The sequence below is a fragment of the Melospiza georgiana genome, chromosome 4 (genome assembly GCF_028018845.1).
Source record: "Melospiza georgiana isolate bMelGeo1 chromosome 4, bMelGeo1.pri, whole genome shotgun sequence".
Taxonomy (NCBI): Eukaryota; Metazoa; Chordata; class Aves; order Passeriformes; family Passerellidae; genus Melospiza; species Melospiza georgiana.
This window is the reverse complement of record NC_080433.1, coordinates 75,173,054-75,192,041: the sequence shown is the minus strand read 5'-3', so window position 1 is coordinate 75,192,041 and position 18,988 is coordinate 75,173,054. Positions and strand designations below refer to the sequence as shown.

Here is an 18,988-nt window from a genome sequence, read left to right as displayed (position 1 = left end):
CTGCAAACACATCTCTGAAGCACACAGGCTCTTCCCTTGTAAGTGCAGTTCCTTTTCCTTAGGAGCTCACAGACCCTGACCTCAGTCTGACATTTGCTGAGGTTTCAATTTGAGCAGTTGCTGTCAGGAAGCCATCCTTCACCTCTCAGTGTTGGTTAAGAATCCCGTTTGTGAGAAGGTTGTGTCTGATGTAGAGAGGAACATCATAAATTTGGTCTCACAATGAGTAGTCCCTCTAGACCAGGATGAAGTGGGTAGAAGAAAAGCAGAAGAGAGCAAAAAGCTTGTTAACGTTGTTGCTGTATCTTCTCTTCTTATCACAAATTATCCTTAGTTCTGACACTTAGTGAAGTGCTTCAAGATCATCATGATTTTTTTTATGACTCCAAATTTAGGCACATCACTTCATTGGGACCCAGGCAGAAAATTTAAAGTTTGGTTAATGGGCAAACAATAGTGAGAATGTATTCTGTGTCTTCACAAATACAATTAAGATGGAAGCAAGACTCTACACAGACATTGTCCATTGAAGGACAGCTGAAAACTGAACGGAACTGAATGAAACTGAAAACAGCTGAGTATTGTTTTTCACGCTGGGTGACAATACAAACTGCAAGGGAGGGAGGAGGGAGGTACCCGGGCCCGAGTGTGGTTTCCAAGGGAAAGCAGCCTCCTACAGGGATCTGCGGTTATTGCACAGACACGGCAGCGACACCGCGGCTAAAACCCCAGGAAAGCAGCCGGGGAGCAGCCTGCACATCGCTCTGCTGAGCCTGAGCCGCGCTGTGCCTCCCGGAGCACAGCACAGGCTGCCAGATACCGCGATCCCAGCCCGGACTGCAGACACACGGACATCTCCAGCCGGGGAGCTTCGCCATTCCCATTTATCTCAAGGTGCTCGCTCACATGTGAATCCCTTTGGAGAGATCTGAGGGGCTCTGCTTTGCCTCTGTTTTGAGAGGAGTCCTGTAAACCATTTGAGAGGCAGGGAAATGAGAGGAGACCCGGGAGATGGATGGCTTTGTCTCACAAAATGTCACACTGCCAGGCGTGCCAGGCAGGACAGGAGGTTTCACAAGTCATTAGTTCACCCAGCTGGTGGGAGAGAGCCTAAGAGATAGCATAAACTGCTTGGGAAGATAAATATCAACAAAGCCCTTTTACCTGGAGACTCAGCATACTTTTCAAACTGCCTGGTCACTTCGTGGGGAATATGACATCATAAGTTTACAGTATTTTAGCAGTGTTGCACAAAGAATAACCTTTGGAGAGGGTAACAGAAAATTGCCAGTGTATCAGCAATTGAGCAAAGAACAAAATCTTTGATGTGCAAATAATCAGTCATCTGGTAGGTGTAATTCTGCCATCATTAACATGATTTCTGCTGAACTGGAGGGATCAAAATACACATTGCTGTGTAAAATAACCAGTCTGAATTGAGATAACACATTATTGAGTGCCATTCAAAAATCAGTTATTAAAATAAAGCCCTTACTTGCATAGCACGATGACTTTTGCAGACCTGAAGATTCAGACATGAAAAAAAATGCTGGGAAAAAAGCATAGTGAAGTGCCTTGAGACAGCTTTGGGATGTAGGCCACTCAACCAAACTACATGAAACCACTGAGCTCCTTCCTGTCAGGGCATGGAAAGCTGTAAATTGTGGCAAAAGCTATTGTTTTAGTCACTGTCATCACAAATTGAGGGAAAAGAAATCTCCAGAAAGGGATATCCATGTCTGCCTTCAGAGAGGAAATGGAGATGCAATCATTCCCTGTGGATCTGCAGGCTGGGTCAGGGCACAGCAGGGTTGGAGGGCTCAGTGCCCACACCCAGGGCTGGGCAGGGCAGGGGGTGAGGGAGCCTCGGTGTGCTCCCAGTGCCAGCTGTGCCACAGCTGTGGGACGGGAGGCTGGAGCTGGCATGGGGTGTCCCGCCGGGAGCAGGCAGCATTTCCAGAGGGTGACAGTGCCCAGCTGTGCCAGCGAGGATCAGCTTCCCTCCCTTGGCAGTGAGTGGCAGTGTAAGGAGGTGTTTCAGCAGGAACGTGCTCACGTGCCTGGGGTTTGTGGCAAACTGGAAAGGCTCTCCTCAGCAGCAACCAGAAAACACAGCTCTGCCCACGTGGAGTTCCACACCGTGGATGGAGCTGTCAAAACACGTCCCACAGCTGAGACCTGGAGGACAGAGAAACTCTGCTGCTCTGAGAGCCTTTCCTGGAGCAAACAATGCTGTGTGCTGCACTTACAGTAACTACAAACATCAAACATCTTGCCTTTCTTCTCCTTCCGCAGATTTTCCAAACTGCAAATGTTGAATCAGCAGATAACTGCTCAGATGGAAATCTGGCAGCTTTGTTGCATCTGTCTGTAGCTTTACAAGGATAAGTTTGCTCATGGAGGCTGAGGAGGTGAATGTGGAAGGACAGCTGGGTCACTCTGCCAGTGATGCTGGTGGAACAGAGGGTGTTCTGTCACTGGGCTCAGAGCATTTGAGATTGCTGGCTTTGGAGCAGGGATCAGGGCTACACTCAGGCAAAATTCCAGATTTAGCTATATCCTTGTGCTGCTCTGCCTTGGGTGCCATCTACATTAATTCAAAACCTGGTTTTTGTCCTGCATGACACAGATTGCAGGAGCAGTTTCCCTTGGGTTTTCAGTCACTGTGTCCAAACAGCGTCTCCAGATTTTTGGGTGATGAGTTCAAAATAATCCAAGCCTAATTCCAGTGATTCACTTTGTGGTTATTCAACATGAAATGCCCTCAGGTGTCAGATTTCCAGAGGGGTTAAACACTCCCAACTCAAACGATTCAGTAGCTCTAAAATACTGTTACAAAACCATGGGAAGATCATATTTAACCTAGAGAAATTCAGCAAGACATTTCTGAGCTAACTACCCATCATCCCTTCTAATAAAGGAAGGATCTGTTAGACCAACTTCAACCAAGTGTATTACCCAATTTCACAGGGAACTGAAACATTGGTCACAATGTGGGGAAAAAATGGGGAGCATTTAGAGGTTAAGCTGATTTTCAGTGTGTCTGTTCAGATTTTCTTTCCCCTGATTGTTAACTGAAGAGCACTTCAGCACTGTACAGCAATGTCTTAATTCACTTAACTCTACTTTCTCATAGGATAGAAATGAACCCAAACATAACTTTAAATATTCCAAAAATAACATAGTTACCATTATATCAGCCACTCACTGTTTTATTGGCTTCTGTGTTACCTCTGTGTCCGACCAGAGCTTGATTCCCAATGTCTCCAGTTCTGTGCCCTGGTTTCCAGCGATACATACTTCTATTCTCTGCATGGCTGCATTTTTTCACTAATTCTGGCTATTCTGAGGCTTCAGGTGCCTTCAGTCCCCTCATTTTAGCAACTGAGGAATTATTTTGGACATGATTCCAGAGAGCAGTCAAAAAATATTTGAATTCCCTGTCATTAAGGTAGTCAGGGCTAATATAGTATGAGATTTTCTTATGGGAAAAGTAAGCATAGCTGGTAAAATGCATAGAAGTAAAATTTAATTTGATTTGATTTCTTGTCATCTCCATATAGCATACTTTCCTTTTCTCTTGCTGCTTCACTCCCACCTATTCTCATAATCTGCAAATTACTTTAGTCTGAGATATTTCCTGTGTGTTCACTGCATTTCATTGGCTGCCAATTCAGTTTTCTGTTTCTGCACTTGCATTTGTATTTAGGAAACATGATGAAAATTAATATCATAATTATACCATTCAAGCAAATCATATGAATTAGATCTGTGTCTAGCCAGCCAAAAATATCTGTGGTTGTCATCGGAGTGTGCATTTTTCCCTCCCAGCAGCATCATCAGGCAGTGCTTGGTTTAAGGGCAGCCAGCAGCTGAGAACCAGAGTGCCCCATCCCAGATGGAACCTGGGCAGGCAGAGGGAAAAACTGCTCCCCGTGTTACTCCACGGGCAAGGACTGCATAGAGGAAGAACAAAAACCAAACTCTTTTCCTTTTTAAGTACCTTTTAACTTGCTCCCAAAATATTTATTCTGATTTCCTCAAAGCTCTTGCAGAACTGTGGCACTGTTCATCCTGACCAACTCCTAACCAAACAAGGCACTGAAGCCACGCGCCAGCTGCACTGTCCTTTTTACCCAGACCTGGATATTTGTGAGGGCAGCTCCTGCTCCCTCAGCGGGTCCGTGTGCTGCTGCTCTGCTGCTGCTGTGGCTCCTGCCCTGGTGTTCGCTGGGCTGTGCTCTCAGTCCTGCCCCGAGCCAGCCCCGATCTCCCTGGCAGCTCCCCACACTCACCCACCCGCCCAGGAGGCCCCTGGAGCCGCTGGGCTGTGCAATAGAATGCGCTGCAGGGAATTCATGGAACCCTGCTGGAGCCTGCCCCAGAGCAGCTGCTGATACCAAACAGATCCCTGCGAAACCCACCCGAGCCATTCATCACTCCCGGCTCCAGGCTCACACCTCCTGATGGCCTGGGCATCCTTTCATGTCAGATTTGTCTCCAAAGTACAGCCAGGGTGCCTGAGAGATCAGCTGCTTGCCCCACACACCTCTGTAACTGCAGAAACTCTGTGTGCTTCTTTAAATTCAATGAGACAATGTAGCTGTTTTATTGCACAATATCAGGGAAAATCAACCAGGTGAAATTTGACTTATTGCTTGTGCTGGGATCTGAGCAGATTTCTGTCGAGGCTATTTTCACATTCCCATTTAGTTTGGACTCTGATTTAATTGCTGGAGCACAGACCCCTTTTATTTCAGAGGGGCCTGCTTGCATTTTTTGAAGTCTAAAGTCTATGATGAGTTAAGACAAATCATAACTAACCTTTCTTCCAGGGAAGTAAACAACAACTTCATTGAATTTGATGCCACACTAATTACATTATTAAAATAATGTCAGACTGTAAAAAGCAATGTCCATCTGGTGGAGGTTAGGATTTTTCCTTTGTCATTGCACAACTGACAAAGAAAGTAGAAGTAACAATTTTGTGACTCAGTTAAAAACTGAATCAGTCACTTGTGGAGTAATAATTGGAGAAGAATTAAAATTTCTAGATAAGAAAGCTCCTCTGTGTCCGCAGAAACCCACTAGAGGAAGCTGTGACATTTTCACAGCCAGAACAGAAAAGATGGCAGAGAAGCAACCAGCACCCCTCAGAAGGGAAAGAATCAAAGCCAGCTACTGCAGTGTGCTCCTGCAGATACTTCATGCTCAATGCTCATGCTGCACACGACTTTTTGTGCCACTCCAAGACCTTTTGAAGTTACTCACATTCTGCCATTAGCTTCAAAGAGAAACAAGATTTGCCTCGCAAAACAATCAAGAGCTGCAACTATTTACTGGCAAATTAATTCAGGGCAGCTTTGGTTGCAACAGCTACAGAATTTAGCAAGATGATTTAACTGTGTCAGCGATGTGTTCTGCAAAGGGCCAAATCCACACACTTCAAACACAAAGGATAACAAACCCCCGAGCTATCAGAATCTCAGATCGTTGAATGGGTTGGGTTGGAACAGATTTAAAAGTTCACCTGTTGGGAGGAGAGGGGAGGTGCTGAGGAGGTTGTTGGTGCATGTTGGGAGTGGACACCCTCACTGTCCCAGGTTGTTCTGAGCCCATCCAACCTCACTGAAACCCTTGCAGGGATCCAGGGGCAGCCACAGCTGCTCTGGGCCCCTGTGCCAGGGCCTGCCCACCCTCACAGGCAGGAATTCCTTCCCAATGTCCCACCCAAACCCCCTCCCGTCAGTGTGAAGCCATTGCCCTTGGTGAACAGTCCCTCCCACCTTTCCTGTAGGCTCTCTTTGCAGCCCAGGCTGTAACATGCTGTACAGAACAGATTCCTCTGAGGGGAATGGGGCTGGGACACCTTTTGTACATCCAGCTTACACACCTACCTCATGCACATACATTAAGACAGCGAATTTTATAAAGATATTTATTGTGCAAGAATGATCTTCATGCTCATTTACAATGAAATAATTAGTTTTAACAAATTATCATGCCATTGCTTAATTTCAACTCTAAACAGAATATTTACATTCAAGTTTACATCTTTGTTCAAGTTCCATGTACAATGTTGTCAGAATTAAGCAAGAATGCATCTTCAAATCAATGGTTTTCTGTTGGTTTTTTTTTACAATAGACTATCATCACCTTTCAGACTTTTACTGGAAATGACAAATTTCCTGTCTGTGCAGTACCCTTATTTCCCAGCTACAGCACTGGAAAAGAACAAAAAGACCCCAGTGGAACCAGTGTCAGACACATAAATCAATCTCCAATTAGCCAGGCACTCAAACAGGAAGAGGCTGCAGGATAACCTCTGCACAACTGATTTTTGGGGGACTGTTTGTGTCATCCTTGAAACAGATCCTGCCTCAGGAAAATGAACCTTAGGACAATTCTTTCTCAAAGTCTTAAATAACGAAAAGATCTGCTTTGTCAATACTGAAGGGAACCTCTTGTGTTAGCACCAGACACACTCTGAACTCTTGGTTGTGTTCTGGGGTTTTTTTGTCCCACCACAGGGATGCCCAGGATCACAGCATTGTGGTCTGGCAGCTTTTAAAAAACAATTAAAGAAACAAACAACAGCCCCCAGCTCCCAAATATAAAAACAACAACAATGTAAGAAAACATACTTTCAATGAGCAGAAATTCAAGCTGTAACTTTTTGGTACTGCTTTTTCTCTCCACACTCTATGATGTAAAGGAATTCCAGAGTCCAGCCCACGTTTCCTTGGCCTGCACACAAATCTCTCGCTTGTTCATCAAAGGTTTCCAGCCCAGCCTTCTCAGGCACCTCCCTCCCACCCTGACCTGAGACAGACAGACAGACAACACTCACACTCAGATATGGTTCCAAATGACAACTCAGCATGGTCCCACCGAACAGCTCAAAAAGGAACAGAATCCTTCCTTCCACAGTTCCATGAGATGCCTGCTGTTGTAATCCACGTTCTCCTGTGAGCGCTTCACGTGCTGCCTGGTTTCACAGAGGCCAGAAGAGGAATAAAGGAGCAGAGCTCAGCTGCCAGCTCCTGCTCTGACTCCCCTCAGTCATACGACAACAAAAAGAGTGACTGTCCTGGGGTCGGGCTGCGAATCCACGGACAGACACTGACTTTGAAGATGCAAACGCAGCGATTCCCCATTGTGAGCGGCCTCGGTGCCGGGCAGGGCACGGGGCAGCGCTGAGCCCTCACGTGGTGACGTCCCCGGCAGAGCCCGCGGGCTGGGCCGCGGCCGCAGGAGCCGGCACGGGCAGCGCCTCCAGCTCCGACTCGCGCACGAAGATGACGGCGTCGCCGCTGACATTGATCAGACACTGCGCCTGCACAGGACAGCACAGAGTCACCCAACGCCCAACAGCCACAGTCACCCAGCGCCAGCCTGCCACGGGCACCAACCTGCCATGGGCACCCAACAACAACCCGCCACAGGCACCAACCTGCCATGGGCAGCAGCCAACAACAACCTGCCAGAGGCACCCAACGCCCAACAGCCACAGGCACCCAACAACAACCTGCCACGGGCACCCAACAGCCACGGGCACCCAACAGGCACCCAACAGGCACCGGCTGTGCTCGCTTACAGCTGCTAATGCACCTGCACAGAAAAATCAACACGGATCCAGAGCAGGACAAATTACTGCAATTCATTGCTGAGGGAACCTGTGCCAGCTCCTTTTCTATGTGCTCCCTTGTGTGCTACCAAACATGCAGATGGATTCCTGGGAGACCAGCACAGTGAAATACCTGCACATCTGTACCTGCTTTCCTTACTGTTTTGAATAATTTAATTTACTGAATATTCTGCTATTGTCTTCACAAATCAAGGTTTGTCCCTTTATGTACAAAATGGAGCATTTTACATCACCAACTCCAGGTACTTTACATGGAGGTAGGATGGAAATCCTACACTGCAACATCAGAAATATCAAGAAAGTTCTGCACTACTGTGCAACTTTCTCCTGCAATTTACTTATTCTAGCAAGCTTGGTTCTTTTATCTATCTGTGTATTTATGAAACATCCTCATAATTTTGTGTTAATACAAGAACACTCTTGGATTCTTCAAACATAATCCAAGATATCAAGAAATGTTGTGCAGCTCTGGCTTTACAGCACTACTAGTTTTTTAAGACATAAAATGCACATTTGTATCATACTGACCACAAGAGCACTTGTCATTTCACACCCCAGTGTACCTGATTTTTGTTTGGGTTCTCCATGAAAACACACTGCTTCATTATGTAGGACACAACTGCATTCCCTCCCAGAGCTGCAACGTGGGCTCTCACCATGGCAAACACCTCAGCAATGAAAGCGTGCAGGAAGCCACTGACACCACCCTCCTGCAATGGAAAAGAGACACATCACAGATGGCCCTGGGCCTGGCTACAACATGCTGGGTACTTCTCTTACACATCTATCAGCTGGAAAACTCAGTGAGTCCCACATGGTGGGGAGAGCTTTAAAGCCACTCCCTGTTTGAAGGGTCAGTCCCAAATGAGATGGAGAGAGACCATTCACAGGGGCCTGGAGTGACAGACTGGATGGGATCCTTGCTGGGATCTGCTGTCACAGACACCAAAGCTCATCAGCTACTGAATCTGTACCTACACAATCTGCACTCAGTCCAGGAATGTCCTGTGACCATTTCCCTGCTGACATCCTTTTGAAAACACTGTCCTTTTCACACATGGATTTCTCAAGTTAGAAGGGGAAGGTAAAAGTAACTTGCAAGATCTAAACAAAATGTTTGTCTGATCCAAGTTTCTCTACAGAGTTCCCAGCCTATTTTCAGGAAGACTGATCATTTTTATTAACATCTGCTCTGTAATTTCAGCAATGTGTAATTGGGAAAAACCAGCAAACTCTTCAGCTCTGACAACCCAGGCAAGAAGTACACTCTTCTTCTGTGGCCAAAAGCTAAGATACAGCTACTTCCCAAAAGGACAGGAAAATTAAAAGGAACGTGGCTTGCATTTTGACATGCTCAGAGGTTATCTGTTTTCCCAATGCAGAATGGAGCTCAGGGATTGAACCTCACCTCTAAGCTGGTTGCATGGTCACAGGCTCATGGTGTAATTTTTGATGCTCAAAACACAAAGTTTAGTTACAGAGAATGCACAGAACGTAATGTTAAAAGTCAGCATAACATTATCTATGATATGGGCAATGATATATTAACCAAAGAATTAACCAAATACACTGTGAACCTTCCTCACTGAGCTTGCTAAATGAGAGAAGAATAGATGACTTATGTTTTTCTTTAGCATTTAATTTGGGCTCAAATGATCCCAACTTCTGCCACTGCTGGTCAAAGACACATTTTTTCCATACAGTTCTGTTTAAGAACTCACTGGTTTAGTGTTCTACCCAAATCAGCAGCAGTGGCAACTGTTAACTAACCCCTTCCTAACAGTGCCAGACAGAAAATGGCTTCATGTGCTCTGTGACAAGAGCAGCACAAAGGAACTCGTTCTGCACTCAGCACCTTCCCCCAAGGGACACAAGTTCTACTCCCTGGCTGTGCCACAGCTCAGCTCAAACCTCTGATTCCTACAAGTAACACAAACTTGCTCCCTGGCACAAAAGGCAGCCCTGCCACGCAGCTCACCTCGCGCAAAGAAGTGGTTTCTCGAATAAAAAACATGTTGATTATCCCAAGGTATTTGGTTATTTTCGCCCCAGGGAGGAAGGAAAGAGGAGTCATCTTAACAACTGAGACAGTGGAATTGGTGCCCGACGGGACAGAACGGTGCCTCAAGTACCCCTCAGCCAACGGACTTGCCTTTTCAAGGGAAGTAGCTGAAAAACGGGAAAAAATGGCAGGAAATAACTATCGAGATCCATCAGTGCTCCTCAAAACACAAAAACTCTTCTTTATGGTTTTCCAAATAGCTTGGTGATAACATTCAGCTGCCTGTGATGCTCAGCCACATACGTGAGAAAGGAAATCATCATGCAAAGCATGCAAAAGGAGACAAGAAGCTGGAATGGCATTTATTGAGAGAGTGGCATTCCTGCGAAAGGAAAACATTGAGGCGAGCAGCTGCACACACAACCGTCAGTTATAATGTGAAGGTAAAGGAAAAAGTGCCAACATTTTGAAACATGTATTCTGCTGGAAGAACAAATTATAGGAAGTGTGAAAGTTGTTGTGTTTCCCCAGTGCAGCATTTTCCATTAAAACAGGTATTAATCTCTGCTAATTTAAGCAAGATAGTCAGACCTGTGGCCAAAGAACTGCTGAAAACCAACTCACCACTTGCTAATTTAGTGATCATTGCCTTGACTGTCCCCTTGGTGATTGCTTCCTGTTTCTCACCCCCAATTTTCCAAGATCATACATACACCTACATCCATGCAGTGGATGTTATACAATTAGTAGGCGTACACACGTATGGAGAACTAATTACAGCAAGACTTCATTTGGCTTTTTATGCTACGGTTCATCATCAACCCTACGTGAGGTTACAGAACAATGCCAGCAGTTTTCACCCTCACACGAGACCTGCAGTGCTCCTGCCGGGCAGGGCACTCCCCTAGTCACCACTGGGAAATCAGAGATATGTCTGAGATTATCAGAACGGGGTAGAAACAGCCGCCTACTTGTCTTAATTGATCCGCGCCTTATGGTCTGAGCTTTCAGTTTAATGAGCTCTATCCAGCTGTTGCATCTGTCTGCAAAGGAACTGTAATCAACTGACGTTGCTGGAAACACAGACAGAAAAACAAAAGAAAAAAAAACAGAAAAAAATATATGGATGATGTCTCTTGCTCCTCTCAGCGCTCCTTTTTGAGGAGGCAATGCTTCCTGCCTGAGAGAGAACAACCATCCGTGTGCAGCTCTGGCTAAGAGCAAAAGTTACAGGCTGGGCTCGGACTGCTCCAAACCAAAGTACCAAAGAACCCATTTCTGGTGGTGTCCCAGCTCTGAACCACTGCCCGAGTGGGACTCCAGCACTGAAAAAACATGCAAATACAGTCAGTAAGGACTTATGCTAGATTAGGTTTTTTTATAATCTCAATTTAGGATGTAAGTTATGGCTTTTTAAACTTGATTTAAGCCTTTTTTAATTTTCATTGCTTTTTTTCCCTTACAAAGAGCTGCTGATCAGGATTTAAATTTCCCAAATGTCTTTATCAATAACTAACCTACAGAGTGAAAAAAGAAAAACCTTCGGTGATGAGGATAAGAGTCACAAACTGAAACAACACCTCTGTTTAAACACAAATGAGTTTGCCTTAGAGAACACTCTCCCTTGCCCCACATCCTCCCTCCAACACCCCTCCCACTGGCATTACAATAACAGTAAGAGTTGTTTCTGCTATGACTTTTGGTATTAGTTGCAGGGGTGTTTGCACATCTTTAAAAAAAAGGGGGGGTTGCAAACACCGTTTCTTCATTACCCTGAAGAAACGGGAGGAACACATGCTAATTCAAATCAACACAGGCAAAACAGCTCTCTGCCCAGGGACTCATTGTCTGTCACATCAAGTTACATCAATGTACCCGACACAGAGGCTGTCATTACCACAACTCTAACTTTATAATGAAAAACCACACCAAAATATTAGGATCTCATTAAGCCACACCAGAGCATGCACTCTCAGTTAAGTAGTAAACACTTCCTGGAGTAAGACTCATCCAAAAAGAGTATACCAATATCCCAAGAATGCTCACTGTGTTCTGGCAGATGGCTACATTAAGGAAACTCACCTCTCTGAGCAGCAGGAATACCTGTGTGGGAACTTGCACCCTCCAGGGCTTCTAACAAAACAAAATTAATTGCGTTCAGATCATCTATTAGGCACAGTTACAGGACAAGAGCTTCCAAGAAAGATGGCAGGGACTATTTCCAATATTTCCAAGGGCCTGGAGTGAGGGGCAGGGGAATGGCCTCACACGGCCAGAGGGCAGGGCTGGATGGGAGATTGGGAATTGGGAATCGTTCCCTGCAGGGTGGGCAGGCCCTGGCACAGCTGGGGCTGCCCTGCATCCCTGGCAGTGCCCCAGGCCAGGCTGGACACTGGGGCTGGAGCACCTGGGACAGTGGGACTGTCCCTGCCATGGCACGGGTGGAATGAGATGGGATTTAAAGGTCCCTTCCAACCCAAACTGCTCCACGATTCTGTGACACTTATAAAAGATTTTAAAGGCAAGTATGAAAAAATCCCACCTTCTACATAGTATCCTGTGTACTTTGATAACAGAGTTAGTGTAAATAATTCACTTTACTAAATTTACCTTGCAATTTTAATATGTTTATTCATCAAAGGTCACTACTGTATAAGACTGTAAACCAGTATTTCTAAAACAACAATCCTACAGAAAAGTAGAGATATGTTAAATAACCTGTTAAGCAAATGTAACTACAACGAGGTTGTGAAGAAATGGCAGATGGAATAATTTCCAGGCTGAACTGCTCTGCCTATCAGCCCGATACGGGATGTGGAGAGCAGAGGAAAAGGGGTGCATGGGAACAGGCTGCCCTCCTCTGGTCACTGCCCAGCCATGGCCACAGACACCAGCAGCAATCTCTGGAGAGCTTCTCGTTTTGAGAATAAAAAGTGCAGCAAATTAAAAGGTAAGCATTAAAAAAAAATCAGTAAGAATCTTTTTGCTGAAACTAATCTGGCCTCTGAAAATACAAGTAAGTGTGGAAGGCACTCTTCTTTACACAAAAAAAGTAACAGGCAAAAAAGGGAACTCAGACATTTACAGTAATTCCCAGATATTTAATTTCCTCCCAGTAACCATTTTGGTAGATAATCCAGCAAGGGAGAAGGAATTAAAGACAGCTGATTTCAATGAACTGAATTTTTAATGCAGCCATAGAAGAACTGTGACAGCCATTCTTGAACTGCAGCTCTATCTCAAGAAAAATAAAGCAGCTGTTTAACAGCTGCAGTGTGCTGCACTGGACAGATTATTTACTATACAAGGTTAGGCTCCTTTCACTCAAAGGAAATTTGCATGCAATCAGTATCTGGCAGATAAAGTATTTCCCAGCATGAAAACAATGAGATTAATTCTGAGAGGCTAAGAAAACATGAGGTACTTTATATGGCCATTTCAATATGGGACAAGGCTAATTGTCAGGTAATTGATAGTTCTGTCAGATGACACCCAACACCCAGTGCCTTGCAGCACCTTCAATATTCTAAATGCAAAGACAGAAAATATAGACAGAATGATCAGCCAAGCCATCTTCTGTGACTCTCAAAAAACTCCACAACAGGAGTAAATGTACCCATTATGCTGAGGCAGCAAAGCACATTTAAAGCCTGTGAAGTACAGATATTTTAAAGCCTCTACAACTATGAAAGAGCAGAACTCAAAACCCATAAAAAACAACAGTTGAATATTCTTCCCCTTAACTGACCTTTAGCTGGAGAGAATGGTTGAGAAGAAAGGGGATCAGAGGAAAGTTCCAAGGGAAACTGGAGCTGTTCTTCATTGTCTGTAGATGCTTCAGGAAAGAAAACATGGACAACTGATAATTAACCCCAAAATAAGATTTGCCAGTAATTACAAGCAAAGTCAGTTTAGCCAGGTCTGACTTGAGCAGGTATTTTCAGCATGTGCATGAAGTGATGCAGTTCTGCAAAAACAAATCCAGCTGCAACACTGAGCAGAGCCTGTGTTCCACTGAACAGGATTTGAAGTTTTTAGGAGAAAAATGAAGGCCATTCATGCATTTTATTTTGATTCTGCAGTTGGATCTATGTCAGCTATTATAATAAAGGTTACCACTTATTTCACATGATAGGAAAGCCCCCACTCTACTGAAGAAGTCAGCTATAACTAATGTTTTAGAAACATGTGGCTCTGTTCCAGTATTTAATTCCAGTCTGAAGACTGAGTGTGCTCAGAGCTCTGCCTGAACCCCCACTCTCGACTGCACACTTGCGTTTCTAGCATGAGCTGCTGCTTCATTGGCAAGGTGACATATGCAGAGCACAGCAGTCTATTCCATGTGCTCCACTGAACTCCAAAACTATTTCTGGCCTGCCCAAGGGTTTGCAGAAGGCTGGGGTTTTATAAAAGTATTGCAAATAATTTATTTTCCACCTTCTTCAAGTACAGACAAAATTTCTACTTATAAGAACAAGTATTCCCTGATGAGTTACACATGTTCCAAAATACAACAGAAATATCATCATCTGTTACACCAACCTTTTAATCAAAGTAGTATCATAGAATAAGAAAGTATTAGAAATTTGCTGATTATTGAAAATAAATACATAATACTTGATAAGTAAGTAATTCTGCTGGAGGTCAAGTACATGAACTCTGAAAAACCTCTATGTGTTGAAAGACCGTCTCTGAAAAATACATATATTTGAACTTGATGATCCTTGTGGGTCCCTTCCAGCTCAAAATATTCTGTGGTCTGTGACCTGTACATGTAACTGAAATCACAATCCAGACTCATTAGGCACTGGGGATAAAAAGGAAAGATTCCTCACAATATTTACCTCTTTGCTGTGATTTTTCTGTAGGTGCTTTGTTGGCTTGTAGTGCTTGGTTTTTGTCATATGTAATGGCAACAGCTGTGACTGCAATCTGCAAATCAGGAATATTTGGCATATTAGCTAAATTGATCTCTTGTGCAATCTGAAAAATAATTTTGCAAACAAGCAGTTCTTTGCACAGAAATATAATAAAGAAAAACCATCTAAGAATTCAGGAGCAATTTTTTGCTGAAATTAAGAGGCAGCAGTAAATCAAACCCTGGCCCAGGTTACCCTGAGCAGCAAACACTGCCCAGGGCTGTGCCTGGAGGCAGCAATTCCCTCAGCAGAACCCGTTCATCCCAATCCCTCACCTGAACCAGTCCACCCCAATTCCCTCAGCTGAACCAGCCCATCCCAATCCCTCACCTGAACCAGCCCATCCCAATTCCCTCACCTGAACCAGCCCATCCCAATCCCTCACCTGAACCCCAGCTCCCCCCAATCCCTCACCTGAACCAGTCCACCCCAATTCCCTCACCTGAACCAGCTCATCCCAATCCCTTCACCTGAACCAGCCCATCCCAATTCCCTCACCTGAACCAGCTCATCCCAATCCCTTCACCTGAACCCCAGCTCCCCCCAATCCCTCAGCTGAACCCCAGCTCACCCCAATCCCTCACCTGAACCCCAGCTCACCCCAATCCCTTCACCTGAACCCCAGCTCCCCCCAGTCCCTTCACCTGAACCACCTCATCTCCCCCCAATCCCTCACCTGAACCAGCTCCCCCCAATCCCTCACCCGAACCAGCTCCCCCCAATCCCTCACCTGAACCAGCTCCCCCCAATCCCTCACCTGAACCCATTCCCAATCCCTCACCTGAACCCATTGCCAATCCCTCACCTGAAGCCCAGCTCCCCCCAGTCCCTCACCTGAACCAGCTCATCCTCGGGCAGAGCCACGGTGAAGTTGACGTGGCAGAGGCAGCAGGGCACCATGGAGCGCAGCTTGAAATACAAACTCTGATGGAGACAGGAGAGCATTTGTGTTACTCAGGGAAAAAGGGGGGTTTATGTCAGGGAAATTAGGGATCACAACTCTCTTCATAGCAGAAGTCATCTAATGATATTAATCTTTTCTTGAAGAAGAATTACATTTGTGAAGTCAGGGCAGAATGCCATTTACTGTGGAGCTGTCTATTTCTAGACTATCCTGCTGGTCAAAGGACTCCTTCGGGTTCCACAAGCTCTGGAATTCCCTAATATACTGAAACAGGCTGAACCTATCTTTACAGAAACTAATGAGCTAATTACAGACACACTGCAGTCTATTTCCAAAATTATGAGGCACATGTTAATTTCAGTGCAGCTGAATTTTCCTTGGCCCCCATTTGAACACATAAAAAAGTATTTGAAATAAGATTCTTACCTTCAGCAGATTCTCACAGAGATCATTAAAGTTCTTATTGAGTGTTTGATTTGTTGGGTTAATGTTGCTTAATCTGGACACTCTAACTGCTGTGAACATCTGAATTAGAAACAAACATGGAGATTTTTGGCCAACATATGCAAATATATTTTATCCACTGTCTTAAACCCACATTCATAAAGAAGGAAAATAATGTAAAATATGTTAACATTTATGTTCAATAAGTAAGAAAATAAGTTAGCTAAGCAACACAATCAACAATCTGTTCCCTTTAAAGGGCTTCAAACCCAGTCAAACCTTTCAAAAAGCCAAAACCATGAAGTTCAAATTTACTGTAATTACTTTCGTATTTCCATATTAGATTATTTGTTACATGACAGCATTTAAAAAAACCAACAAAAGCCCAGGTTCTCACACCTTATTGTTCATACCAAAATACTACTTTTATTTATGTCACAAGGGTGTCCTTTGAATTTAGCTTTCAAAATATATATTTAAATTACTACAGCATATTTCAACACAATTTAGCAAAAGTTTCAATTTTGAATAACCTTACTTGAATTTCTGGTGTCCAGTTATTTATACCAGGCATAATTTCTGTGTTGCAACTGTAGAAACCTGTAAAGAAAATATTTGTGAAAAAATTATATTTTATACACTGCAACATAAAAATACTCAAAGGAAACACATGTGACAAGGCTTTGCAAGTATTTTCCCTCCTGTGGTTTTGAATATTAGACCAGAAATGAGATCAACATTCAAGAAAAAATACAGAATCCTTATAGGAGGGGCCAACACCCCAAATCCACAACTGCTCCACCTATTTCTATTAGATAAACTATGCACAAATGAGGAAATTTTTTAAAAGGTGTGATATGAAAAGCTCAAAAGCCAACCTTTACCAGAGAGCACAGTAAAGGCTGTAAAGGAGCTACAGCAGTGACTGATTGCAAATGAAAAACAGAATTATAATGCCTAAACAGCAGAGGAAAATAATTTATTAACAGCAAGTCAGTGATTCTGAAATCCTGAATATAAAGTTAAATAAGCAGAAAAGTGCCCAGTCTGGTAGGGCCTACATAAAAGCACAAAATGAGCTAGAAAAGAAATTGTGTAGCAGCTTGCAGACGGTATAAATATTAATGGACTGTCTTTCAGAACATCAAAAGCAAAAATTCTGTTGAGGAATCAAATAAGGTTTAGAAAGGACATGCAGAAACAATATCATGAAAGCAGAAAATATGCTTTTAGTGTAGTAGAGCTTTCCACAACAGCAGAAAAGCAGTGCCCTGTTTATTTGTCTTGAACAAGCGTCTGAGGGAGATACTGAACAAAAGGCAAATGCAAAATAAGGATTCCTATGAAGCACAGAAGAGGCAAAAATCAAACAGCTCATGGGCACCGAAGTGCCAGCTCGTTTGATCCCCAAGGGATGAGGGGCCAGAGCGCCGGCTCCCCGCTGGCAGAGAGCACCGTTTATCCCCAAGGGATGAGGGGCCAGAGCGCCGGCTCCCCGCTGGCAGAGAGCACAGTTTATCCCCAAGGGATGAGGGGTCAGAGCGCCGGCTCACCCCGCTGGCAGAGAGCACCGTTTGTTGGATCCCCAAGGGATGAGGGGCCAGAGCGCCGGCTCCCCGCTGGCAGAGAGCACCGTTTATCCCCAAGGGATGAGGGGCCAGAGCGCCGGCTCCCCGCTGGCAGAGAGCACAGTTTATCCCCAAGGGATGAGGGGCCAGAGCGCCGGCTCACCCCGCTGGCAGAGAGCACCGTTTGTTGGATCCCCAAGGGATGAGGGGTCAGAGCGCCGGCTGCCCCCGCTGGCAGAGAGCACCGTTTGTTGGATCCCCAAGGGATGAGGGGTCAGAGTGCCTGCTCACCCCGCTGGCAGAGAGCACCGTTTGTTGGATCCCCAAGGGATGAGGGGTCAGAGCGCCGGCTCCCCGCTGGCAGAGAGCACCGTTTATCCCCAAGGGATGAGGGGCCAGAGCGCTGGCTCCCCCGCTGGCAGAGAGCACCGTTTATCCCCAAGGGATGAGGGGCCAGAGCGCCGGCTCCCCGCTGGCAGAGAGCACCGTTTGTTGGATCCCCAAGGGATGAGGGGCCAGAGCGCCGGCTCACCCCGCTGGCAGAGAGCACCGTTTAATGTCCAAGGGATGAGGGGTCAGAGCGCCGGCTGCCCCCGCTGGCAGAGAGCACCGTTTGTTGGATCCCCAAGGGATGAGGGGTCAGAGTGCCTGCTCACCCCGCTGGCAGAGAGCACCGTTTGTTGGATCCCCAAGGGATGAGGGGTCAGAGTGCCTGCTCACCCCGCTGGCAGAGAGCACCGTTTATCCCCAAGGGATGAGGGGCCAGAGCGCCGGCTCCCCGCTGGCAGAGAGCACCGTTTGTTGGATCCCCAAGGGATGAGGGGCCAGAGCGCCGGCTCACCCCGCTGGCAGAGAGCACCGTTTGTTGGATCCCCAAGGGATGAGGGGCCAGAGCGCCGGCTGCCCCCGCTGGCAGAGAGCACCGTTTGTTGGATCCCCAAGGGATGAGGGGTCAGAGTGCCTGCTCACCCCGCTGGCAGAGAGCACCGTTTGTTGGATCCCCAAGGGATGAGGGGTCAGAGCGCCGGCTCCCCGCTGGCAGAGAGCACCGTTTATCCCCAAGGGATGAGGGGCCAGAGCGCCGGCTCCCCGCTGGCAGAGAGCACCGTTTAATGTCCAAGGGATGAGGGGCCAGAGCGCCGGCTCCCCCGCTGGCAGAGAGCACCGTTTATCCCCAAGGGATGAGGGGTCAGAGCGCCGGCTCCCCGCTGGCAGAGAGCACCGTTTAATGTCCAAGGGATGAGGGGTCAGAGCGCCGGCTCCCCGCTGGCAGAGAGCACCGTTTAATGTCCAAGGGATGAGGGGCCAGAGCGCCGGCTCCCCGCTGGCAGAGAGCACTGTTTAATGTCCAAGGGATGAGGGGCCAGAGCGCCGGCTCACCCCGCTGGCAGAGAGCACCGTGTGTTGGATCCCCAAGGGATGAGGGGCCAGAGCGCCGGCTCCCCGCTGGCAGAGAGCACCGTTTGTTGGATCCCCAAGGGATGAGGGGTCAGAGCGCCGGCT

The 18,988-nt window shown here is 46.1% G+C and overlaps 1 protein-coding gene across 23 annotated transcripts in view; it reads right to left on the bottom strand.

Moving 5' to 3' along the window:
• Positions 1-5,930: 5,930 nt before the first annotated feature.
• Positions 5,931-18,988, bottom strand: part of C2CD5 (C2 calcium dependent domain containing 5) — a 58,236-nt gene continuing 45,178 nt past the window's right edge. For 11 of the 23 annotated variants that reach the window (XM_058023174.1, XM_058023178.1, XM_058023183.1 and 8 more), the window contains 10 exons: positions 16,456-16,517; positions 15,900-15,998; positions 15,404-15,493; positions 14,495-14,582; positions 13,399-13,485; positions 11,733-11,783; positions 10,622-10,723; positions 9,627-9,817; positions 8,212-8,358; positions 5,931-7,336 (listed from right to left, as the gene is read on the bottom strand). In XM_058023174.1, coding sequence (XP_057879157.1) covers positions 7,205-7,336; positions 8,212-8,358; positions 9,627-9,817; positions 10,622-10,723; positions 11,733-11,783; positions 13,399-13,485; positions 14,495-14,582; positions 15,404-15,493; positions 15,900-15,998; positions 16,456-16,517 — 1,049 coding nt within the window. In that variant the 3' untranslated portion in view covers positions 5,931-7,204. The remainder of the gene's footprint in view (positions 7,337-8,211; positions 8,359-9,626; positions 9,818-10,621; positions 10,724-11,732; positions 11,784-13,398; positions 13,486-14,494; positions 14,583-15,403; positions 15,494-15,899; positions 15,999-16,455; positions 16,518-18,988) is intronic. The other 12 variants (XM_058023180.1, XM_058023187.1, XM_058023176.1 and 9 more) reach the window with 3 other exon arrangements.